At 47.2% G+C, this 25,927-nt stretch overlaps 1 protein-coding gene across 1 annotated transcript in view; it reads left to right on the top strand.

Annotated features, from left to right (window-relative positions):
- The window catches only part of TMEM104 (transmembrane protein 104), a 67,933-nt gene extending 45,990 nt beyond the window's left edge, over nt 1–21,943 (top strand). Inside the window, exon 9 of the mRNA XM_034789963.1 lies at nt 17,555–21,943. Coding sequence (XP_034645854.1) covers nt 17,555–18,315 — 761 coding nt within the window. The 3' untranslated portion in view covers nt 18,316–21,943. The remainder of the gene's footprint in view (nt 1–17,554) is intronic.
- The last annotated feature ends 3,984 nt before the right edge of the window (nt 21,944–25,927 follow it).

Raw genomic sequence — 25,927 nt, 5'->3', positions numbered from 1 at the left:
GTCGGAAGACAGGATACTGGGCTAGATGGATCTTTGGTCTGACCCAGTATGGCCGTTCTTACATTATTAAAATAGATGGGGATAGTGGAGCCTTATTTATGCTCTAAGCGACATCCAACAGTGCAGGAAGGATCCAGGTTCTGATTATAGTGTTTTAGCCTAGGTCTTGAATTGGGCTAACCTTAGAAAATAAAAGTTTTAAGCCAGTTATAGAATAATGAACACGGTTTCATCTTGCCAGCATGCTAGCGTTCTAATATTTGGGCCATAGCACTCTTCAAATATTGTTACTTTTATAGACGACTGCCGGTCAAAACTTTGCTAGCTATAACATTGAAATGTGTTTGTTGCGAATAGGATGCTAGTAGGAATTCTCGCATCAGCTTGGCCAAGGATTCTTTACCGGGAACTGTATTGTAACATCCTTTTCCCCTTTCCTATACGCATTCGCCCCCAAAGTAATGTAAAACGGTTGTAAAATTATCAGAGCAGTACAAGAAGATCGTTCCCTAGCCTGGTTAAAGCACTCTTGGAGTGGATCCTTTAATGCAGTTTGGCTAACCCAGTTCTTGGAATAATATCGCTTTTACACCCTGGTCAAGGAATCAACCTTGAGAGATGTGAGTTTTATCTAAAATGCCCAGAATATCCCAAAGAAATACTCTGCTCTTCATTCGGTCTGTAGTTCCTCCTCCTCTGTGTTGATAGAGGACAGAGGCTGGAGGCAATGATTTAGGTTGGACTCAGTGGCCTGACTCGGTCCCCCAAAATTATGACCACATAGAATTTCTCTTCCTCTACTTCTAGAGCTGACCTGTTACTACTGCATTCTCTTAGATGGGGTATTTCCACCCACACTTGCACTTCTCAGTGACCTGATTAGTGCCTCAGCCCATCATTTACCCAGGAGCAGTCAAGGAGGCCAGGTTCACAGTGCCACGGTTGCACCCTATCCCCACCTTCTTCAGCAATATCCCACGTGCTCTCCTGGATACTGGTGACTGTCTGGGTACCACAGCGCACAGCTCAGAATCTGGCAAAGGCAGAACAAAAATCTCTGGGTCTGAAGCCATGCAGGGGAATGCCAGGGGTTTCACCAGTGGGAACCATGGGGCACGCCAGTGCACACAGCAGTGCTTTGCGTTGTTGGATGATGATTATCTCCAGCAGTGTCATGGGAAGGATATGGATTAGGAAAGGGAACGAAAGGACAGCGTTTGGTGGGCTGGAGCTCAGTGGCAAACACTGAACTATTGTGTATTAAGCAGCTAAACCGATTTAATTGCAACCTGTTACAGCCTGGAACTCCCAGCTTTACGAGCGGAGACCTCTGGCTTTAAAGATTGGCAGCTTGAGTATTGCCTCGGTTATTGCATCATCACTGGCAAATGTTCCCAGACAACTTTCACTCGGGGCACTTTCTGCATGCTCTGCTCCAGATGCTCCATTTGTAGTTATTAGAAAGTATTGCATTTTAATCAAGATCCATTTTGGAGAGGAATAAACTTCCTTCAGTTTTGGCTATTGCTGGCTTGCAGTGTTCTCTCACTCTCTCTCGCTCTCTCTTTCTCCCCCCTCACCCATTATGCTTTGCGGTGCGTTCAGATCAGACAATTAGTACATCAGTCCTGGTCACTGCACTTCTTAAAGTGGGTCAGTCACAATCCTGGCCCAAGTTCTGAGGATAAACTTGAGATCATCAATTAAATCTCTTTCCCCCTTTCTCTTTGCCTCGGCTGCCTCTCCTTTCACTGCCTCCACTTCACACAGACCCTTAATATCCAGCTATAGCTTTTGCTGCTCAGCTTCCACTCTCAGCAATAGAGATCCTTCGCCAATTTTTTTCCTGTTCTTAGATAGGCTGGTGATAGGTGTCTTAGAAATACCTTAGCTAAAGGATCTCAAACCGCTTTAGGAACCCTGACTAATGATACCTCCCAACACCCCCGTGAGGCAGGTAAGTTTTAGCCCCTTTATTACAGATATGAAAACTGAGGTCTAAGATCCCACAATGAATCAGTGGCAGAAGCAAGAATGAACCCAAAAGTCCTGACTCCCGATATGCTGTTTGAATCCCTACATGCTATCTCAGGGCTTGCCATTGTTCCCATCCCAAATGCCAGGGCATTACTGTAGGGAACAATCTTCCATTGACTTGAGGGCATGCACTAAAATCTCATAAGTTCTTTCCATCTGTAATTTCAATTATTTACGTTATCTTCTCATGGGCAGACTTGCCTTCTGCTAAATTTGCCCTGCTTATAGAAAGGTGCAGTCTCTCGATAACCTGCCTTCTTCCACTTCATTGCTAAAAAGTAATTTTTCATACTGCTTTACATATCTCTCTGTTTACCTGCTTCCATAACTTTAAGTAATTAAACAATAACACAAAGGGTCATTTGCCCAGAATTTAATTTCTCACCACCACCATCCTCTCCCACCTCGAAGGCCCAGGCTTCTCTGAAGGAATGTCTCCTATTGTCATTAGCTCCAAAATACAGTTGAAGCCATGCTGGCAGGGCTGTAGACCAGTTTGGTTAGGGTGGTGGTTTCTGAGAATTCTGCTGGTCAAACCGTACTGGAAACTAGCACAGCTGTCAGAAGAATCTGTGTTGTAGATAGACTCTACTCATCTTGAAATAGCTTAACCTTTCACTTTCAGAACCGGCATCTGTCACTTTGGCCTCCAGTTGACCTCTCAGCCACCTAAAAAATTCCCTTTCTTGTCCTTGGGAGCCATGGAATTTCATCTGTTTTGGGGTGGTTGTGGGGTTTGTTCGGGTTTTTTTCTCTTTTTCTCCCATCTGAATTTAGTGCTGGTGCAAGATGCCTGATTCACAGCCCTGGACACTGAAGTCCTTTCTGTATCCACAGAACAGATACAACTAAGGCAGCAAAGAATAACCTGCCCAATGTTCCTCATGCTTTGAGGGCCAAGAGGGTAGGTCATTTTCCATACCAATTCCATCCCTTGGCATCTCCACTTTGACTGCCAAGGGTGTAACAATTGCAATGGAGGCTTATATACCGGACATTTGTCCTCTGGGAATTAGTCCAAGATCATGTCCCGTAGACCACTGACCGGAATTCGGATGTTGTGGTGACTTTTGGTCACTGCTGACCTGATCAAATTTAAACCGGCCAAGCTGGAGGTCATCCACCCTAAAATCCTTAGGCTAGCTTGCTATTTTTTTTTAACACGAGTTCTAGCAGATGGGGAAGAAGGGAGACTGCAAGACTTATAGCCATGGCTGGTGTAAGGGTAGTGACAATAACTGAAGTTTTTATATTTTCAATCTCCTGCAAGGAGATTAGTTTGCCACTGTACAGTCCTCTAGGCAGCTGCTCTTCTGGTGATTAAAAACAGAGCTTACTGTGACAGCTTAAGGAAGGACCAGTTAGACCTCTGCCCTTAGTCTCTTCTTTACACCCTCCTTTGGGAGGGGGAAGGAGGGAGTTGAACTATAAGTCAGGACATTATATTGCATTTTTGATTGCCTTAAGGACACTGACTGTCATTCTTTCACCAAGTCCTCCTGCTTTTCTTGGTCCCTTTTGGAGAGGAGAGAGAAGCTTTAGGAGCCCTCTGGGATAAATAATTCACTAAGAAGCGAATATATTTATGAAGAGTTAGTTAAAAGGCCATGCTTCTCTTCTGTGCCTGCTTTTAAACATATCTGAGAAGCTTGTTTCAGTGTTGTCTGCAGGGTGGGATGGGATGAAATGGTGCCGGCGTGAGTGAAAGCACCCTGATAGCTTCAGATGCAAATTGAGAGTGACACACAGTGCTGGATGGGACTGGTAAGATCCTGCCAGAGAGGTTAATGTTCCTGAAAAGAACGTCATCTCCAGTCAGGAGGAGATAAAGCAATGGCTGCCTATGATGGGGTGCAGAGCCAGTTCGGAAAGATCTGTGGCGCATACTGGAGCAGATTACTACCCACTTCTTCATTCTGTGAAGACATCCAGAATGAGGACACCTGTGCAGATTTTGGGATGGAGAGAGTGAACATCAACAGTGAGAGCAACTGTACATTCCACCGAGTCTATAAGGATGCTTAATACAGAGCATTATTCAGATGAGACGTCAAATCACTGGCAAATGGAATGACCCAAGTAAACCAGAGCAGGTGCGGCTGTTGAGCTTCAAGACAGATTCACTGGCTTCAGACACTCTGCACTGCCCTAGCGCCTCCAACTGTGCAAATGTTAATCGAACCTCACAATGACCTTGTGAGGTAGGAAAGTATTATCCCCATTTTACAGAATGGTAAACTGAGGCACAGAGCAATGAAGTGGATGGTCCAAGGTCACATTGCAAGTCAGTAGCAGAGCAGGGACTAGATACCAGGAGTCTAGATACCAGAAGCAGAGTTGGGACTAGCTGCCAGGAGTAATGGCTTGAGGACACTGCCATCGGTGATCCAAGGAGTGTTGGCAGAAAATAACTTGACGTGATCTCCAGCGGAAGTGAAGAATGTCCCTTTGCTGCCTAGGTTTTCCTCTCCCATGTGTACAGATGAAGGAGCAGTGATAACACCAGAGTACAAAACAGTGTGTTCTCTCCCCGAGGTGCAGCATGTGTACAGCATGTCAGCTGATATGGGATCAGAGAGGGGAATGACAAAGTTAATGGCAGGAGTTGCGATTGGAGGAGGTTACTGTAAGTCTGCTTAATTATCTTGTAGCAAACATTGCCATGAGCAGGGAAGAAAGGAGCAGAGAGTTGGTGTTTTCCAGCAGTAAAATCCTATCCTAGAGCTTTTGACAGCTGAAAGACTTGATTCGTTTTTTTTTAAATTGTTTTTGTGAGTGAAACAGTCTCTGCATCTGGGCCTGGGCCAGGGCCAGGGCAGCAGTAATCTCTGGCAGGGTGGCAGAGGGTATTAGTGAAAGCTGCCAGCGTGGGTGGAACGTCCGGGTGATCGGTGTTACGGATGAGATACACTATTCCTCTGACCTCTGTTTTTTTTGCCTTTCTCCACAAGTCACAATCCACGTTGTACGATCTTGAGAAGTTCAGCATGTGTCATTGTACTTTTGCTGCCTGGGTGAGCAACGGTTCCATGCCACGTAGACTGAGCCTCAGACTTCAAACTAGTGAAATAACTGTCCTCTAGCCAAAGTCCTGCTTTACCGTGTATGAACCATCCACGCTGAGGCCATGAGCCCTTCTTACTGCTCTGTAACTTTTTCTAGAGCCCAAAACTCTTCCTTCCCCCTCCTACTCTGAGATCAGTAAAACACTCTCCCAGAAGCAGAGATGCCACCTTCCCCCAATGGCTCAGACTCGTTTTCATCACAGATGCCCATCTATATTCCTTACACTCCCCCACGGCTCCCCAGAGAGAGGGACACTCTCTTGCCTCATTGTGCTTTCAAGGCTCCACCATCACACAGGTCAAAGATTCGCGACAGCCTCCTAGCTCCCACTTCCACAGAGGCAGATCCACTCCTCACCTCTATCACTGTGTCTAGACCACTATGGTTCCACCTCACATTGTTTCTGTCATCCTCTTATACAGAACCATTCACTAAAGGGTAGAGCAGCTTGTCCATTTCCGCTCCAAGAGGCTTGGGGCTCATGAACTCTGATTGGGCGAGATCATACAATTTCTGGGGAGGACATGTGGGTTAATGCAGAGTGAGTCAATAGGAGTCCGATCAGGGCTTATTTCAGAGGTTTGTTTTACCAACGTGACTGGTAATAGTGAGCTATCTTAACAGCTTACATGTATAGTACAATTCTAGCATCTTCTGATCCCAAAGGGTCAGTGGGTTTAATCACACTGAGCACGGTTGAAAGGCAGCCACCTCCTCAGGTCAAGGGAAATAACAAGGTGGCTAGTGCCCTCTGTGGCAATGGGTAAGCAACAATATTGGGTAAGGACCTCCCAAGGCAAATCTTTGCCGTTCCACAAAGTGCCATTGGGATTTTGTATGTCCACACAGAGCAGACAAGGCCTCCGTTTTTTAATATCTCCACCCAAAGAACCGCACCGTAAGCTATGTGCAACTCAATGACTCTACTTGGGAATGATGAAGTGACTTGAACCCTGACTTGCCAGTGTGTCTAGGTACTTCAGAACCTAGGCTTAGACAGCTTAGCCGTCCTCTGCTTTTGTTCAGTTTACTTCCCTCTCACTTCTCAGCTGGAATGGGACAGAGCCCTTCCAAACTCCAGTGCTTGCCTGCTACCACTGAGCCCCTTAGGACAACCTAGCCGCCCTGGGGCTCCCAGCCAGTGTGCTCTCATTCTGCATAAAATGATATGCTTTGAATTGGCAAAGGTCCAGGAGATCACTGCAGTAAATGAGTTAGAAAAAGGAGGTGGTTTCTTCTCCCGGAATCATCTCCATAGGGAGCCGGCCCAGGGAGACTATACCTACTCCCATCCTCTTCCCCTTTCGGTGCCACCTCGCTCCCCGAATCCATCGCGCTGCCTTGCGTATGAGATGGGAAGCGAGTGGTGTGCATTGCGAGAGGGTGATTCATTATCGTTATCCCCTGGCATATTGATTCTCTGCTTCGAGAGGAAAGCTCTGTCACACCGTCAGCCAGCGCTGACGGATGGCTCTGCTGCAAATGTGTCAAAGCTGTAACAGGGCGCCTGCTTAAACAAACAGTTCTAAATGGGCAGATGGGGGCAATGAGGCATGGGGAGCCTCCGTTTATAGCAAGATGGTGTGGCAGCATTTTGCGCCCAGCGCTGCTCCGGTTCATTAGAAGGGATGACATGTAGAGCAAGATGTCTGCGTAACCTGGTGATGCTCGTTTAATGTTAATCATGGTTTCCAGGCTGAGGGAATGGATAATGTTGGAAAGGGCACAACTCATGAGCTGCAGCAAATATATGCAGTTATCCACGTCTCGCTTACTGTTTGTATCCCTGTTGCAGTCTCTCTTCCACGAAGGGGATAATGCTGGCCGAAAATAGAAACGGAGGTTGCTCTGCAAAGTATGACTGCTTGCCGCTGGTCTGCAGCCTGCTAATGCTCGGGAGCAGTTCCCCAAGATCATTAAGACGTTCCTGCTTGGAAGTGCCTGAGGAAGGAACAGTGTTTGGAGTCAGAGTTCAGCACAAAGTCTAGTCCGCTCCACTGGCCCGGGCATTATGGGGGACCTGTGCACACTGAGAGTCTGTAGCACAGCACCTTTCAGATTCACTGGAGAAATCAAAGGACTGGGAGAGCAAACGCTCCGTCGCCTAGCACCAGTGAGGCTTGACATGCAGCATGGTCCTGGCCAGTTACTGAACAGTGCGACTGACGCATCTCCTTGCGTTTCTTCCTCTTTCTCGGTGCACATCTTGACTTGGGGCCTTCCTGTTTCCTTCTGTGTAAGGCTGATCTGGAGGCAAGGTTGCAACTTCTCTACCTTCCAGGCAAAACTTTTTCTCCAAAACTCTTCTAAAAATAGTGCCTCTGCTGGGTCAGTCCTACCACGGGGAGCTGCACCGGTGGACTACAAGGAAAGGTGAAGTCAGAAAATCATTGTGGAGCACGATATCGGGGCAACGGCTCTAGGGGGGCGGATTTACTGCTAAAGGGCAGATATTGGGGAGGGAGGGCTATCCTTGGCTTTTCAGGCTTGACGGGGTTTCTGTTGCCTTATAAAAGCACCAGTGGAATTGGATTCTTGGGAGCTGTGATTTTTATGTATTTATTATTATGAATGTTGAAAGCCTTCCTTGGCAACTAAGTAAAATTAAAAGCACTCCGGGCACCTGACTCCAGGACACCCTGCCTCAATCATCAAATATTCATAATGAGTTTAATGGCAAAACGGAGACATTGTTTTCTTCTGACCTCCCTAAATTCTGTCTCATAGCAGCTGTGAATTTAAATATCCAGGATTTGGAGAGACCCAGGTCCTGTCCCCCGGTGAAAGCTGCTACCTGCTGCGCATCGGCGATGTGGCAGGGACAGAGGAGGAGCAGGCTGGTGAATGCTTTGTTTCCAACCTGCTCCTTGTGGAGGGTGAAGAGCAAACTTGGGGTGGTGGAGAAGGGTGACCCAAGACTGTCACGTTGTCCACTTCACTCCATGTGGAGGGATGAAGTATGAACATGGGAGGGCTGTGTTCTCCCACCACCATTCAGCAACAGAGATCCAGGTCCCAGACTTGCTCCTAGCACAGAGAGGAAGGGAAAACTGCATTTCTGTCCCTGCTCCCCATGCACTGAGGACGGCATCTGAGCATACCACATTCTCACCCCTCTGCCTTGAAGGAGAATGGGAAGGAACATCTTCAACACTTGGGACAAGGAGCCAACCTGAGACTGCTGTCTTCCAGCACTTGCATCTTGCCGGGGGATGGAGAGCAAACTTGGGGAACACCCTCTTGGTGCCTCCAGCTCCCCGCATGGGGTTAGCCTGAGACATCCTGATTCCCTGCTCTACTGTCTGTGCTCGGGATGGATGGCTGACCGAGATCAGCCCAGCCCAGCACCCCTTCCCCTCTGGAGGAATGCAGGGCAAGCATGAGGCTAACGGAGGGATCCCAGTCGGGCTCTGAGGAAATGGTGAGCTTAGAGAGACTGATTTCATTTTCTCGCTTCCCTGTATGGCTTTGTGTTATCGACCCACTAGAGCCAGCACAGATGGAATGTTAAATATCCCTAGACTCCCAGATATCCATCAGTGCTGCTTTTTGGATATAGGCTCATGTGTATTCCTCCCTTGTCTGGCCACGAGAGCCTGATAGCGGAGCAGTCATCTTTCTAAAATCAACATCTTTGGTCAAGGAGGACAGGCAGCCTTAGTTTTTCTCTCAGAAGAGGCCTGTGTCCTCCAGGTTAGAGAGCTGGTGTCCTCTCCCCACGAACAACAGAAAATCTCCGTCAGGGGTGCTAATTAAAAAGTCATATTGTGTTTCCTTTGTCACCACTTTTCTATCCTTTACCAGTAAGGATGGGAGAAGATGGGATGCGGACATGTCCCTCCCATATCACTTGTCTCGCTGAGTGGAAAATGAGCTGTCTGGGGCGTGTATGAATTAGTCTCTTACACTGCTTTTGTACAGGGTCTCGTTTTATTTATTTCTAAACATTCAAATAAGTTTCAAGTGCATGAGGTGATCGTAACCTGCCAATAATCCCTTGAAACCATGTAATCTGCCCCTCTGACTAGTGTCACTGTTTCAATCAGCCATAAACACTGTTTTCCAAGGAAACTGCAGTTCACATGAGTGTCGGGGGGTGGGGGAGGAAGCAGAGGCGGGGTTCTGCATCATATTACCATCACTTTACAGTTGCATTTCATTTTTCATAGTCTCTCGTGATCTTTCTGGCCTTCCCTCCTTTCTTCTACCCCTTCCCCTCTGGTAGCTTATCTATATGGTTCTCATCACATGGTGTAGAGAGGGCATTCTCCATCTCCTTTCATTCTCCTATGCACTTACTAAGAAATGTTCTCATAGAGACATCCTTCTCCCCGCCCCCCACTTTTAATTCCCACTGCTTGGGTCTCAAAATGTTTCATGATGGAGATCACCAGGAGTGCTCCATGAAACACAACTGGAGAACCAGTGGTGTACAAGCACCTTACATATGCCCTTGACATTCTTGAGGCCTGTCTCCAACTATGAAGGTGTCTGATCCTCTTGCTTTTATCTCCTATGTTCCCTGGAGAAATGGTTGCAGTTTTGGCGTTGTCTGTGCAACAACTGAAAATCATGCTAGCGGCAATTGAATTTCTAAACAAGGTTCTAGCATAGTTTCCTTGATCAGCATAAGACCAAGCTGTAAGTTACTTTGGGTGGGGTGTGGCTGGTATAGGCTATAGCATGGTTTGACAAGTGCAGTTTTCAGAAAAATAATCCCAGTCCATGCTGATTGGAGAAGCTGTACTAGATTTCTGTCATCAACCATTTGTTATTTGGTGACTGCTAGCTAGTGTGGACGGGACCAGAGCTATATTTGTCTTCTATATTTTTCTGGCTCTCATCCTTCTGAAGTGGTGTTTGAAAGTCTCTTCCATCCCTGCTTCATATTTCAGTCCCTCCTGCCCAAACCTATTCCTTACACATGAGCAATTTTCTTCACACATTTTCTCTCTGCTAACCAGGTTCCCTCCAGGTGCAGGAGCACCATAGAAATGTTAGTGCTAGAGCCGTAGGCTACTTTAATGGAGTATTTGGCTTTGCCTTCAGCCTGCTACCCCAAGAATAGAAGGATGTGAACAGGAAGCTTCATGCATACACACGGGATCTTTTTCTCATCTGCTCGAGACTGCCTGTCAGTCAGAGGCTGTCATCCTCTTTTCATCTTGATTTATCATTGGGCATAACTAGTTTCAGAGTTTGCATTTGTGGCTTGCTTCCTCCCAGGGACAGGTAATAAATCTAATATGTGAACATTTAATTCTCCAATTTCAGCAGCCAGGACAGGGGAGAGACACTGTTCCACCCCAACGGCCGAGAGAGAATACAGCTGCTGGGGAAGCATTGCTATAGAGATCTATCTGTGGTCGGGACTTCAGTAGGGGAGTCTCCCAATTCACCCAGCCAGCCCCATCCCCCTCAAAGGATGAGAGATGGGCATGCTATGAGCCACTGAAAAGGATAGCATTCCTACAGGTTGCCACCACCAAGCTAGGGGAACATTTCATTTGAGAGCTTCTTGCAGAGGAGTAGCACTTCTACTTTGACAAGATATTGCTAGATTTTTAACCTCTCTTGTTAGACTTGCTTCATTAGGATAGTCATGTGAGGAAGAGATTTCATTTAGGCAATACAGCCATTCTATAGAACATAATAGCTTGCTCTTCTCTGCAGTCTTCTATCCCAGGTTCTCAGAACACGTTAGAAACTTTGCACCTGTAGTCTACAATCTCCACTGTGGGTGGCCTTGTGCTGGAGAACCCCATCATTCCCCATTAGGGATCTGATCCAAGGCCCATTGAAGTCAGTGAAGGGCCATTTCATTGACACTGTTTTAGATCAAGCCCTAGACTTCCCAGCATAACAAAGCATGGCTTTCTTATAAAGGAAGTCATCAGTTTCTCCTGGTCTTGCTGAGGACTGTGGGGTGAACAGCAGAATAACTGGACTAGGCTGACATGGGCAGAATGTGAAAGTGGGGAGCTGTGCACTGAACCCTAAAAAAGTAGGGAATCGACTCAGGGTCTGCCTCCAGCAGTTTTTATTCAAATCCAGAAGCAAGTTGGCAAGTTGTTTTTTGTCTCTGAATTGGAAGCAGCCTCCTAGCCTCCTTCCACAGCTTGGTGTTTGTGTGCATGCAGGTCACCTGCCTAGAAAGCTGTGCCAGGTCTCATGTGGCCCATCTCCATAACAGGCATGGAGTGTGGAGGCGGGAGTACCCGGGGGGGATTGACTCTGACAGGTTGCGCAGTGGAAATGTGATCCTGCACTGCTCCCCTGCTGTAAGAGCGTATACTGGAAACAGAAGCTAGCCTGCAAGGCTCTACTGCTAGAGTCGCGTGTGAATAAAGCACCTGGCGCTCCAGTCCCCACAGAGCCGCTGACTAAGGTTACCAATCTGCCATACAAAGACTCTGAAAAGGGGTGCAAACTCTGAGGATCACCAGGGCGTTCAGCTGATCCCGCTGTGCATTGTTGAATGAGAGCTGATAGGTCAGCTCTTGACTGAGCAGAGATGGTAGAGATTTGTGCTCTCTTCAGCGGGGAAAGAGGTGCAGGGCTCTTGCAGTTAAAAATAGTTAAGATATGACAGAGATACAAGACTGGGCTTCATGAGTCGAACGCTTCTCCCAAAAGAGAGAAATAAATGTCCTCTATTTGCATTTCCCAAGCAGTGTAACCTGTCTGGCTCGTTCGTTCCTGAGTGTTGTGTCCTCTCCTGTCTTGCGTTTCCTTTCTTGTTCCTGTCAGTCTGTCCAAGCTCGCTCTCAGCCCTGCTGAGTATACTCAGTGTCCCGAGGCAGGATCTGCATGACTTGAAGGTCTTTCTGCTTTTGATAGAGTGGCTAACAAGCATTCTGGAGTCTTTCTGTCAGTGGTAATTTGGGGGGAGAGAACACTTTACCAGAGAACTAGAAAGGCCCTTCCTGTGATGATTGCCTTCGGGTTTGTAATGTATCTTTTTCTTCGGCTCCGATTAGAATTGGAGAAAGTGTGTAAATACCCAGAGGGGAGAGAGCTCTGACTGCCAGCTCTCTCCACTATGTCCGGTCTCGGGGATGGATGTTGTGCCTGATACTCCAAATGTGATCTTGCTCCAGTTATGCCTTTATATAATAGGTCTGGTATAACAGCCAGTTTATATTCTAGACCCCCTGCAAAATTATCAGCCAGCATTGTCGTCTTTCACTTGGGGATGAAAAATCTGAAGTGGGTAGCTCATGCGGCCAAGAAAATGCTAACTGCAGAGGGGTGGATTGAAATGTGTCATGGAGTCTGATAGGGCCCTACCAAATTCAGTCTATTTTGGTCAATTTCATGGTCATAGGATTTTAAAAATAGTAAATTTCATTATTTCAGCTATTTATTTAAATGTGAAATTTCACGGAAGTGTAATTGTAGGGGTCCTGACTCAAAAAGGTGGTGTGGGGGTGGGGAGTCAAAGGTTATAGTAGGGGGCTGTGGTACTGCCACCCTTACTTCTGCGCTGCTGGCCAGGATCCCAGCTCTGAAGGCAGAGCCGCCGGCGTCAGCAGCAGCGTAGAAGTAAGGATGGCATGGTACAGTATTGCCACCCTTACTTCTACGCTGCTGCTCGCAGGGGGACACTGCCTTCAGAGCTGGGCGCCCAGCCAATAGCTGCCACTCTATGGCCACCTAGCTCTGAAGGCAGTGCAGAAATAAGGGTGGCAATACCACAATTCCCCCCCCCAATAACCTTGTGACCCCCCCTGAACTCCCTTTTGGGGAAGCACCTCCAGTTTGAGAAACTCTGGTTTCCCCCTGTGAAATCTGTGTAGTATAGGGTAAAAGCACACACAAGACCAGATTTCACAGCCCATGACACATTTTTCATGGCTGTGAATTTGGTAGGACCCTACTGATAGAGGATCAGTTCCAGGGGGACACTCTTAAAGAGGGAATGAAAGGGTGTGCTGTAGGGTAATGGGTGGAGCTGGTGGGTAACTAGGTATGATAAAGGATTAGGGGATGAGTGTGGGTAACTGCTTATGATGTGGGATAAAATGGGTAAGGTGTACCCTATGAGCTTAGGAGTCGTCATCCTTGGGTAATGAGTCTATTGCATTAGGCTCTCTGCAGTAGGGTACGTATCAGAGTTTGGCCAGTGAGATGGGTAAATGGATGTTTTGGGGTGCTAGGCCCAGTTACTGGCACACTTAGTGCCAAGTGTGTTGGATGCTGGGAAGTACAATTGCCCCTGGCTTAAGAAAAAAGACGTTACAGTTCTGCATCAGTGGAGGCTTTGGATGAAGTTGATCTGTTCCCTTCTACGGACTGGATAAAGCAGAGCGCTTGTGAATTTATTCCGTAAACATCAAATATTTCCTTAGATCTACGCCCACCAAGGGGTCCTCTACAATACCGCACAATCTCCAGGCACTGGTGGGTGTAGGAGCCATTACAGTTGCTGAACAAATGAGCATCCTTGTTCCCCTACGGCAGGCACCCAACATTTTTAGCACACACATGGCCTACCTGCTATGGGATGCTCCACGCGGAGACTTGCTGCTTTCGTTTGTCTGCTGTTTGTTTATGACATTCGAAGCTGTCTAATAGGAATGTCAGCTTTTTTTTGTATTACCTGGTAACTCATTGCTGTGCTTTGCCTCTCAGCCAGAGACAGAGGTGGACAAGAGTCAGGGCAACTGTGTCTTCCCAGTCATTACCAATCTAAGCCCTGGTCTACACTGGGGGAGGGGGATCGATCTAAGTTGCGCAACTTCAGCTACGTGAATAATGTAGCTGAAGTCGACGTACTTAGATCGACTTACCGTGGAGTCTTCACTGCGGTGAGTCGACTGCTGCCGCTCCCCCGTCGACTCTGCTTGCGCTTCTCACAGCGCTGGAGTACAGGAGTCGACGGGAGAAGGCTCAGGGGTCGATTTATCGCCTCTAGACTAGACACGATAAATCGATCGCCGCCGATCCGGCGGGTAGTGTAGACATTCCCTCAGATTGCAAATACCGTCTTTCATTGTCAAGCAGGCAAAGTATTTCACCCTTCAGTAACTCAGACAGTGACCAGCTTTCCCCGGCTTGCGGTGACTTCCATAACGTCAGGATGTGGTTCTTACTGTGCCTATTGATAGGCTGTTGTCCCTTGTACGTGGCTAACTGCTTTTAGCCCAGGTTCTACAGCTGGAGTGTGAGAGAGGCTTCATTTCCTGCCTTGACTTTAACCCAGACGTTCATATTTCTTCTTGTCCATAGCAAGCACCTTGTTTTGACAGGCTAGTAAAATATCATTAGTTGGGCTTTTTCCCATTATCAGGGGAAAGGGCAGGCAAATGGATTTTATGCCTGGAACTGATGAATTTTAATATATTTTTTCAGTGCTGCTTTAGTCTTGCTCCCTCCTCTGGGATTAGCAGTAGACAGCCTGTTCTTCCTGCCCAAGAAATAGCCACCCACCTTCCCAGGTGATAGCAGCTGTGTGAGTTGCCCTATCCCCAACACACATCCCGTAGGCTAATGCTTCAGGGACCTCAACTAGCAAGTCACATGAGTGGCATTGGTGTCTGTGGCCAGGTTAAGGATCTTGCCTCCTGCACAAAGTAATCTCTCTCAAATACCCTTTAGGCTAACTTCATAGGTGGGGAAGGTGTTTCACATACCTCTGCAAGGAGGATAGAAAGAGGGACCCTGAGGTGATGAATGACAGCAGTGTTGGACTTTGCAGAGCACAGCGGGCTCATTTCCTGAGAGAGGGTGATGGTTAGATATACTTGCTTAAGACTAAGTCAGAAGGCTGTTCCCATATGGATTCTCTCTGATGTACAGCCTCCTGTTGAAAGATTCATAGATTCATAGATTCATAGATTATAGGACTGGAAGGGACCTCGAGAGGTCATCGAGTCCAGTCCCCTGCCCGCATGGCAGGACCAAATACTGTCTAGACCATCCCTGATAGACATTTATCTAACCTACTCTTAAATATCTCCAGAGACGGAGATTCCACAACCTCCCTAGGCAATTTGTTCCAGTGTTTAACCACCCTGACAGTTAGGAACTTTTTCCTAATGTCCAACCTAGACCTCCCTTGCTGCAGTTTAAACCCATTGTTCCTGGTTCTATCCTTAGAGGCTAAGGTGAACAAGTTCTCTCCCTCCTCCTCATGACACCCTTTTAGATACCTGAAAACTGCTATCATGTCCCCTCTCAGTCTTCTCTTTTCCAAACTAAACAAACCCAGTTCTTTCAGCCTTCCTTCATAGGTCATGTTCTCAAGACCTTTAATCATTCTTGTTGCTCTTCTTTGGACCCTTTCCAATTTCTCGACATCTTTTTTAAAATGCGGTGCCCAGAACTGGACACAATACTCCAGCTGAGGCCTAACCAGAGCAGAGTAGAGCGGAAGAATGACTTCTCGTGTCTTGCTCACAACACACCTGTTAATGCATCCCAGAATCATGTTTGCTTTTTTTGCAACAGCATCACACTGTTGACTCATATTTAGCTTGTGGTCCACTATAACCCCTAGATCCCTTTCTGCCGTACTCCTTCCTAGACAGTCTTTTCCCATTCTGTATGTGTGAAATTGATTTTTCCTTCCTAAGTGGAGCACTTTGCATTTGTCTTTATTAAACTTCATCCTGTTTAACACAGACCATTTCTCCAATTTGTCCAGATCATTTTGAATTATGACCCTGTCCTCCAAAGTAGTTGCAATCCCTCCCAGTTTGGTATCATCCGCAAACTTAATAAGCGTACTTTCTATGCCAATATCTAAGTCGTTGATGAAGATATTGAACAGAGCCGGTCCCAAAACAGACCCCTGCGGAACCCCACTCGTTACGCCTTTCCAGCAGGATTGGGAACCATTAATAACAACTCTCTGAGTACGGTTATCCAGCCAGTTATGCACCCACCTTATAGTAGCCCCATCTAATTTGTATTTGCCTAGTTTATCGATAAGAATATCATGCGAGACCGTATCAAATGCCTTACTAAAGTCTAGGTATACCACATCCACTGCTTCACCCTTATCCACAAGGCTCGTTATCCTATCAAAGAAAGCTATCAGATTAGTTTGACATGATTTGTTCTTCACAAATCCATGCTGGCTGTTCCCTATCACCTTACCACCTTCCAAGTGTTTGCAGATGATTTCCTTAATTACTTGCTCCATTATCTTCCCTGGCACAGAAGTTAAACTAACTGGTCTGTAGTTACCTGGGTTGTTTTTATTTCCCTTTTTATAGATGGGCACTATATTTGCCCTTTTCCAGTCTTCTGGAATCTCTCCCGTCTCCCATGACTTTCCAAAGATAATAGCTAGAGGCTCAGATACCTCCTCTATTAGCTCCTTGAGTATTCTAGGATGCATTTCATCAGGCCCGGGTGACTTGCAGGCATCTAACTTTTCTAAGTGATTTTTAACTTGTTCTTTTTTTATTTTATCCGCTAAACCTACCCCCTTCCCATTAGCATTCACTATGTTAGGCATTCCTTCAGACTTCTCGGTGAAGACCGAAACAAAGAAGTCATTAAGCATCTCTGCCATTTCCAAGTTTCCTGTTACTGTTTCTCCCTCTTCACTAAGCAGTGGACCTACCCTGTCTTTGGTCTTCCTCTTGCTTCTAATGTATTGATAAAAAGTCTTCTTGTTTCCTTTTATTCCCGTAGCTAGTTTGAGCTCATTTTGTGCCTTTGCCTTTCTAATCTTGCCCCTGCATTCCTGTGTTGTTTGCCTATATTCATCCTTTGTAATCTGTCCTAGTTTCCATTTTTTATATGACTCCTTTTTATTTTTTAGATCGTGCAAGATCTCGTGGTTAAGCCAAGGTGGTCTTTTGCCACATTTTCTATCTTTCCTAACCAGCGGAATAGCTTGCTTTTGGGCCCTTAATAGTGTCCCTTTGAAAAACTGCCAACTCTCCTCAGTTGTTTTTCCCCTCAGTCTTGATTCCCATGGGACTTTACCCATCAGCTCTCTGAGCTTCCCAAAATCTGCCTTCCTGAAATCCATTGTCTCTATTTTGCTGTTCTCCCTTCTACCCTTCCTTAGAATTGCAAACTCTATGATTTCATGATCACTTTCACCCAGGCTGCCTTCTACTTTCACATTCTCAACGAGTTCCTCCCTATTTGTTAAAATCAAGTCTAGAACAGCTTCCCCCCTAGTAGCTTTTTCAACCTTCTGAAATAAAAAGTTGTCCCCAATGCAGTCCAAGAATTTGTTGGATAGTCTGTGCCCCGCTGTGTTATTCTCCCAATAAGCCAATAAAGTGGTAACTCCCTTGTATATTCTTCCTTGATATGCAGTGCCACATTCTCCACAGGGAAGTGGTTTTCCTTATCTCCTGAGCTGTAGACGTGTAGCGAGATCTAGTGCAGAGATTGTGCTGCCGAGGAGAGGTGTGTTTGGGAGCCTGGACGCTGGCATGACTTACCATATTCTCTCTCTCTCTCTCTCTCTCTTATTTTGCAGCTTTTGTCATCATGATTATTTTGGCCCTCATCCACATCAGCAAGGGTGAAGGGGAAGGTCACCCACCTCTGGCGCAGCTCTCGGGGATCCCCAATCTCTTTGGGGTGTGTGTCTACTCCTTCATGTGCCAGCACTCACTGCCGTCCCTCATCACTCCAATCTCCAAGAAGCAGCATGTCAACAAGCTGGTGCTGCTGGATTACATCTTAATATTGGGTTTCTACAGCCTCCTGTCCTTCACGGCCATTTACTGCTTCCGCAATGAGACCCTCATGGACATGTACACGCTCAATTTCACCAACAGTAACATCACCAACATCGCCTTCATTCGTTACTTCCTGGGCCTCTTTCCTGTTTTCACCATCAGCACTAACTTCCCGATCATTGCTGTGACCCTGCGGAACAACTGGAAGACCCTCTTCCACCGGGAAGGTGGGACGTACCCATGGGTGGTGGATAGGATTGTCTTTCCAGCAATCACTCTGATTCCCCCTGTGCTGGTGGCTGTCTGCACACATGATTTGGAGTCCCTGGTGGGCATCACGGGAGCCTATGCTGGCAATGGGATCCAGTACATCATCCCAGCTTTCTTGGCCTACTGTAGTCGGAAGGACACTCAGCTTGTCTTCGGCAGTGGCACAGTCAATAACCATCTGTCCCCTTTCCGGCACATCTTCTGGATCTGGTTTGTGCTGCTCTGGAGTCTTTTCTGCTTTGTGTTTGTGACTGCAAATATCATCCTGAGTGAGACAAAGCTCTGATGACGGGGCAGCAGCACTCTTCATCCAGGGCTCTGGGGGAGATTCCAGGATTTCAACTCCTGTTTCAGACTCAGTTAACAAAAACCCAACAACCTGCTCTTCGCAAGCAATCGGCTCGTTGATGCAGGTTTGATCTGGATGTGAGGACTTTTTATCCCCTTTTCACCTTGGGTCCTGATGTAACTTGCTCAACCTCCTTTTGATTCTGGTTCTCAAACTGATCATGCAAAGCCAGGGTGGGGAGCTCTCAGAAGGCCTCCATGGTTATACAGTGTCTGACCATTTCTGCCTTGAGTTGAGGACGCTCCATTACAGAGCATCTTCCTCTCTGTCCAGGAGCAGCCTCCTTATGGTGCTGCAGGTTTCAGCACATGGAAGGCTGTCTTGCCTGCATCTGCTCCCCATGAGAGCTGGACAAATATCTGCCAGAGACAGGGAACTGTTATAGCTGCTAATACAATCCAACAGCAGTTCTCTGGAGTGATCCACTTACCCCTCACCAAGGAAGTAGCAGACTTTTTTGGTTCTGTTAAAGAATTTCAGGTGCACGGTGAGGGAGCCGGTTAACTAGAGATGACAACTGGTGGCATGTCTGGAGGATGGGTCAGGAGACTGTAGAAAGCAATGGGCTTCTATGTGGTTACTGTGACTGGTCCTGTTACAAATCTTTCTCACGGTTTCTCCATTTGTTACTACCTTTTCAGAAAACATTGGCCTTTGTTTTATTTGCTGTGTGGTCTATGGGGTAGAACGGGTGGATTCAATGGGTCTGGATTAGCTCATTTTCCTATTTGATAAGATTACACTAACCCTTGTCCTGGAGTTCTGCTCCAGCCACTTTTTTGGTTGCCTTAACTCTCCCTCCCAAGGCAAACCCATTCTGTGAGGCTCTGGATCCCAGTCTCTTCCTCACTTCGTTAGCTCTTTGGTGCTGCTAAGTGGCCTCAACTGTCAGAACAGATCTCACAAGTGCTGGAGCAGCAGGGCAGACCATGGCCACAGCAGTCAGGATCTGTGTGGCCTTGGGAGGTGCTAATTACCTGTCGGTGACATGCATTAGACCCTCGAGCACTTGCTGGGCATACTGACATTTCCAGTCTCTTGCTCTGGGTAATTAGCTTTGAAACAAGCTGGGTGTTAACTCAGGGGAGAATGTAGTGCCAGCTGGAGAATTCAGCACTTCCCCACTTACTGTGCCTGTCTCACTTCAGAAATGGAGCTCAGAAGTATAAGCAGAGAGAGGAAAAACATGGAAGATGCTCTGGAAATGGTCCATAACACTATTATCCTGCTTCTAACTTCTCCCTCTGCCTAGGGTTAAGAATTTTTCTTGCATCTGTTCAAGACAGAGTTAAAGAATCATCCACCCTCCAAAAATTCCGCTTAGCACACCTTACCCCAGCTTACGGACTGAGACACTTCTCTTCTTGCCTGAGAACTGTCTATTGTATTGGTCACCGACAGTCTTTGATTAAATCTGTGCTGTTGGGGCTGCTAACTCTCTTATTGCAAAGTGACACGTTTATTACTCTAGCAATCTGAGGGCCCAGGGTCAAAGGTCATAAAATAAAGGCTTTAATAACAGGAGGCAGAACTTTTAATGTTAAACGTTTTACCTTAAATATTTTAAGACATTTCCCCCCCTGTGATTAAGCCAGGTTCAAAGACAGCTGCCAGTCTCTGGCATTATATATCCTTGCTCCCAATGCTATATTAAATGTCACTTTTCACCAACGGTGAGCTTGGGCATGCCGTCTTTTTCTTTTTTTAATCAAGCTTTCTTTTTAATACAAGTTTCAGGTTTCTACAGGACATGAAGCACTTCCTGCCATGGAAACATTCAGGTGGCAGGGGCTGTGCAAAAGCAGCTTTCTTCAAAAAGCTGGGGGGGGGAACCCCTCACCCCCTTAAGCGACGTGAAGATGTCCTTGAAGGTTGCGTAAACCAGGATGTGCCAGTTGGGTGGAGGGGAGTTGGTTCCAGCATAATAAACCTGACATCCCCTCTCCTCCCGATCATAAACAGGATTTGGCAGCCCTTGCTGGTGCATCACTCAGCTATCTACACGGCCCTAAGTGCTACGAGGAAGCTGATTTGGCTCTTTTGGTGCCAGGTTACGGAGTGGGCTGTGTGAGTGAATTGCTAAGTCCGACTCTCTGTTCTGGGGTAGGGAGAACAAAAGCACAGATGCAGTTTGGAGGGCAAATCCGTAGTACAGCTGAGCTCGGAGCCACCTGCTGGGACTAGTGCAGGAGTTTGCACCCGCTTCCTTCTGTTGCTCCTTCTCACGGCTGTTATGAAGGACAGCCAGGAATGGGACAGAGCGCAGACACTGTGGCAGGGCACACTGGGCCCTTCTGTTCTCGTACAGCACAGGGGCAGGCACTGGTAGGAATAGGTTTTGCACATTTGCAGTAAAGAAATGAGCCTGTGAAGGACCTTAGAATGGATGGAAATGCTACATGGCACAAGGCTCCCTTTGGTAACAGGCTTCGAGGGTCTTTCTATCCATCTCAATCCCTCAAAGCAGTGAGCTGATTTTTCTCACCTTGTGTCCCACTGACAGCACCAAACCAGACCACATCCCCAAGTGTCCAGAAGCTAACAGGCAACTTTAATCAGCCGTTTATTCCTTCTCTGCTCCATGGCTGCCGAATGCTCAAAGACCCTGCTATCCTTTTCCCTCGCTCGCCCAGCCTTGGCCTGTCCAGGTCAGGGAGCAGAGTTGCTAGCAGACCTCGGCTCTGAGAGTGAGCCAGGCTGCACCTTGGTACAGCTGCGAACATCAAGCTCCATATCGTGTGCAGAAGCTGCTGGCCCGGAGCCTGGGAACTGGGCCTGAGGCAGCATAGCTTGGTTCATGATCTCCTGGCAAGCGCAGTGACCCTCCCACCACCAGGAAATTTCCCCTTCCAGCCCAAAAAGGTCAGACCATGGTACTGCCTCCCTTTTTCCCACTAACCCCTCCTTGCATGGGCACCTGAGGTTCCACAGCTCTCTGCCTTCTGACAGGCAGAATTGGTTTTAATGGACTTCAATTACAATGTGCCTTTTCTTCTCAGGCTTAGATTAACTCCCCTCCTGAGAAGCTTCCTTTGGAATGTTGCACAAGGGTGGTTTCCATGGGATCCCTGTGAACAGCTGTGATCTGAGATGTAGCTCAGCAGCGAGGGATGTCTGGCTCATTGTAAAATGGGTGTCTTGCCTGGCGCCCCACCAGGGAACACTCTCTCCTCTCTACGCATGAAAAGCAACATCGGAGAGACTTTCCAGACACCCGCCATCCTCGATTGGTGAAAGAATCAACCCTCCTAATGGGAGAAACTCCCCAGTGAGGAAGGGGGGCAGAACATTTTCCATTTAAAATGGATCAAGCCAGAGCAAATATCTCCACTAGGTCCTTGCCAGTCTCATTAGATGCAGAGCCGGCAGGGGCAGAAGGGGTCCAGTTGCTGTACTGGCTTGGTGTGGCATGATAACTCATCTCCTGTCTGGTTTAAGAATGAGATTTTTAAATGGCTATTATGACAGTGGGTTATTTGGATCCTCACCGTGCCGATCTCCGCTTGTCCCAGTGTGTAATTATTTCTCCAAAAGGTATACAAATAAAACGCACATTCTGCATCTCTCTTGGTTTGGCCTTTTCCTGTGTGCGTAAGAAATGGTTTCTCCTGGTGGTGGCGCTACTTCTAATCAGTCCGTGGGAGCAGCAGAAGGCGGGGAGGTGGCAGACAAAGAGGGCAGGGGCGGTTGTGACAGCTCAGAGAGTAATTGAAGCCCTAGTCTGTCCCTATTTATTAGCCTCCTGCATCTCTAGATGTTCTCTGAAAACTCAATTAAAACATCTGTACTTTACCCTTCTCAATTACATTCCCTTACGCTTAAAACTAAACAAATTGAATCATTCCACCGCCTCTGGCAGCAAATGATGTTTCTGCTGGCAAATTTATTAGCGTCATAAAACCCAGCTTGATTTATCTGAAAATATTAGAACACATCTTTATGATGGAAATAAACACTTTCTCCTCCCCTGATTCTCTCTAAGGACTCAACAGACAGTGGAGGATTTTTTTGGCTGGACTGTAAATCTAAAATCAAAGTGGCATTGGGGATGGATTCAATCTTCTGCCACGCTTCAAAGAGCAACAACAACATGGGAGGAGGCGGGAGGGAGGTTGAAGTATCAAACGGGCTTGAGACAATGTTACCTTTTTAATAAATGTAAAGCTGTGTGCTACTTAGACAGCCTCGGAGTGTGAAGTCCTCTTTCCACCATGTAGCTATGGCATGGGCATCAGCAGCAGTGCAAGCTTCATTCCTGTGGACCATCAAATCTGCCTCAGCCCTGAGCTGGGGAAACCACTATCAGAGGGTATTTTGGTCTCCATGGCCATTTAATCTCTGGCTTCTCTGTAGAAGATGCCAGTTGTGGCAGTGTTTGTGATGTGGATGCTTCTCTACTATAGCAACAAGCATGAGACCAAGCCATTTCACATAGGCTACTGAACAGATGCTACATTCAAATGACTTACAGCCCCTACTAACCAGGACTAGATTAGAACCAGTGTCCTAGAGATTATAAGCTTCATTTCCCATAACTGTTTCTCCCCCCCCCCCCCTTCATTTTAGCAGGTCTGATCATGCCTCCTTCCTTTGGCTGTAAACCCCTATGGTACAACCCTGATCACAGACAGTCTGCGATGACCTGTAAACGTCTCTTGTTGACGGAGTATTTCATGCCAGTCACAGATATACAGCTGCTTGCACCCTCACTCTGTTCCTGTGCTTGGGTGTTCCGGCTCATGGCTTAGGTACAGATGGTCCTGTTCTAACCCAGCCGCTTGCAAGCCGGCCGCCGCTCCAGAAGCATTTATCGTTTTTCAGAGCTGGCCCTGGAGACTGTTTTTTACGATACATTTCACACACATGCATGATTCATTTTAACTTCCAAGCTACTTGGCACAAGGAGCATTCTCAGTGGTCGGTGAACAGTCCAAAAGGCTGGATTGTTAGCTGGAAGCCAGCACAGCTGGACTCTGCATTTATTACCTGTGACCTTGGCCATTATCCTGGCCAAGGCAAGACCTTAGCAGTTGGATAAATGCAGAGGGTGTAAGGGGGGAGGACACAAGGGCCGTTCTGCAGTGCCTGAAAAATGCTAGAATGCTACTTCCTCCTAGCAGAACTAGTGCCTTGTCGCACAAACCTGTTTCCTTTGGTTAGCACCAGCTTAGCAAGAACCTTCTCCACTAATGCTCTCATTCCCTATGAATAACAAAAACCTGCGGAGCCTCCCCCATTGAAGGCTGGAGGGATAAAAGTTAATTAGAGGGGGCAGGTGAAGACAGAAGGTAGCTGACAGCCAATGCCAGGTGGTTAACGGTAGCACTGTGCCAGGACTTTACTGCTCTTCAGAGGTGGAGCTTTGAAAGAGGAGATGAAAGAGAAGCAGAGGGGTTGGAGGTTTCAAAGGGATCTGTAGGTACAATCAGAGTCGCAAGGGAAAGGGGATGATTTCCTAAACAAGCCTAGTCTGATAGCAATGGAGATTGATAGAGGCTGACATTAGCTCTTGCCTTCAAAGCCCTCTGCAAAGCATATTTGTTCTGCCAGGTCCCATGTGAGGCAGTTAAGGACTTAGCCCCACTTCACGCTGAAGAGAAATGAAATGATACTTCAGCCAGCAGCAGAGTTGAGGTGGGAGTGAGGCCTTCCGGTTCTTGTGCAGAGCTCATGATGCGGTGTTGGGTTGTTCAGGATATACCAGACGGCTCCCTCTGAAGGCCCTCCCCTTAACTTTCATTCCAGGTGCCATCTACAACAGCATCAGCTCCATCGAGGTTTACTGCTGTTGGGGAGCAATGGTAAGCACCTCGTATCTGTGAACTCATAATGGCCCAGAGAGAAATCCTGGCGGGTGTAGGCCAGCTTCCTATTCACACAGCTGGCCAACTTCCCCAAATAGATGCAATTTGCCACGGTCATTCTGATGGCTTACAGCTCCCGACAGCTCCCCACTCATTCTTTGCTACTTCTTTCAGCCCTATTTCCTTCTAGCTCAGACCTTCTGTGCCTCAGCAGGTTTCTATTTATGTGGCAAGGCTACTTACTACCCAACCACCGCATTTGTATTGAATAGAAATCTGAAATCCGTGTTACCCTTGTCCTCCCCGCTACTGTTTTACTTTCTGCTTCTTCCGTCTTAGTCCCGAGGAACACTGACTCAGGAGATGAGTGCTCCAGCCCCATCCTGGCAGCGTTCTCCTCTCTCCAGCCAAGAGGTGGTGTTTTATTCTTCTTAATTCTCTATATGATGGCTGCACATAGGCGCCCTAGTCATGGATCAGGAGACCATTGTGCTAGGCATGGTACAGACAGAACAAAAAGCTGGCCCCTGCCCTGAAGGGCTCACAATCTAGAGAGCAGCCAATAAGTCAGGTTCCAGCACATTGTTAGCCAAGGCTTCACAGCAAATCAGTGGCGGAGCTGTGAAAAGAACCCAGGAGTCCTGCCTCCTGCTGTAACCATAGAATAGTGGTGTGCAGCGATATAAGAATAATGCACATTTCCTCCTCCACGCCAAGAGGTTTTCAGCAGACATGCCAAACCCGTGGAAAAAACACAGAAATTGGGCTTGGTTTTGGCTTAATTGGCTTAAGTTGCTTGTAGCTTGTTTGGCTTGTGTCTTGTTGCTTGTTGCCTCTTTTTTTTGATTGGCTCCCAGCAAGCATGGGGCGGGGTGGGGGGGGAGTGTCGGGGTGCACAGTGGGCCCACCACAGTCCCAGACTGCACACCGGGGGGATCTAGTCACATAGAGTGTTGGGGTTCTTAGGGGTTGGCTTGATTTCTGGCTTATTGTGAAACCCGGGGTGCTTGTTTACCATGTGAAAGGTGGTAACTGTGGTTTTCAGCTACAAGCGTTCTACTGTGCTTTAGCTCATCACTGCCAAGCCCCTCTCAACATCTCTTGCCCGCGGAACAGACATTTCAGTCTAATGCGCAGATGCCTTGGTCCCAGGGTCCATAGGAAAAGGATATTATCACAGCCCTTTTTTGGAGACCATGCTGACTCTGAAACTCTCCCAGAGTCTCTGTGATAAAAGATGGTCTAACATGAGCTCATTCTAAGAACTGCTCAGAGGCCTACGGTCCCCAGTGCTTGTGAAACTACAGCAGTGTCAACCTGCCTTTGGCTCAAATGGCATCTGTATGCATGGACAGGGAGTCTGACTTTTCCAAGCAGTGCTTTAATTAGGGTTTTTTTTTTTTTTTTTTTTTGTATGCAAATAAACCCTTAGATCACTTAAGCAGCATACTTGATAGAAATTTCAATATTTGTCCAAGGTCAGCTCGTACCTTCTGAATTGTCCAGTGAGTTTTAATTGAAACACAGGTTTCAGATTAGCAGCCGTGTTAGTCTGTATCCGCAAAAAGAACAGGAGTACTTGTGGCACCTTAGAGACTAACAAATTTATTAGAGCATAAGCTTTCGTGGACTACAGCCCACTTCTTCGGATGCATCTGAAGAAGTGGGCTGTAGTCCACGAAAGCTTATGCTCTAATAAATTTGTTAGTCTCTAAGGTGCCACAAGTACTCCTGTTCTTCTTTTT

Source organism: Trachemys scripta, chromosome 14 (assembly GCF_013100865.1).
Source record: "Trachemys scripta elegans isolate TJP31775 chromosome 14, CAS_Tse_1.0, whole genome shotgun sequence".
Lineage (NCBI taxonomy): Eukaryota > Metazoa > Chordata > Testudines > Emydidae > Trachemys > Trachemys scripta.
The sequence above is the reverse complement of the archived record's forward strand: the minus strand, read 5'-3'. Positions and strand labels throughout refer to the sequence as shown.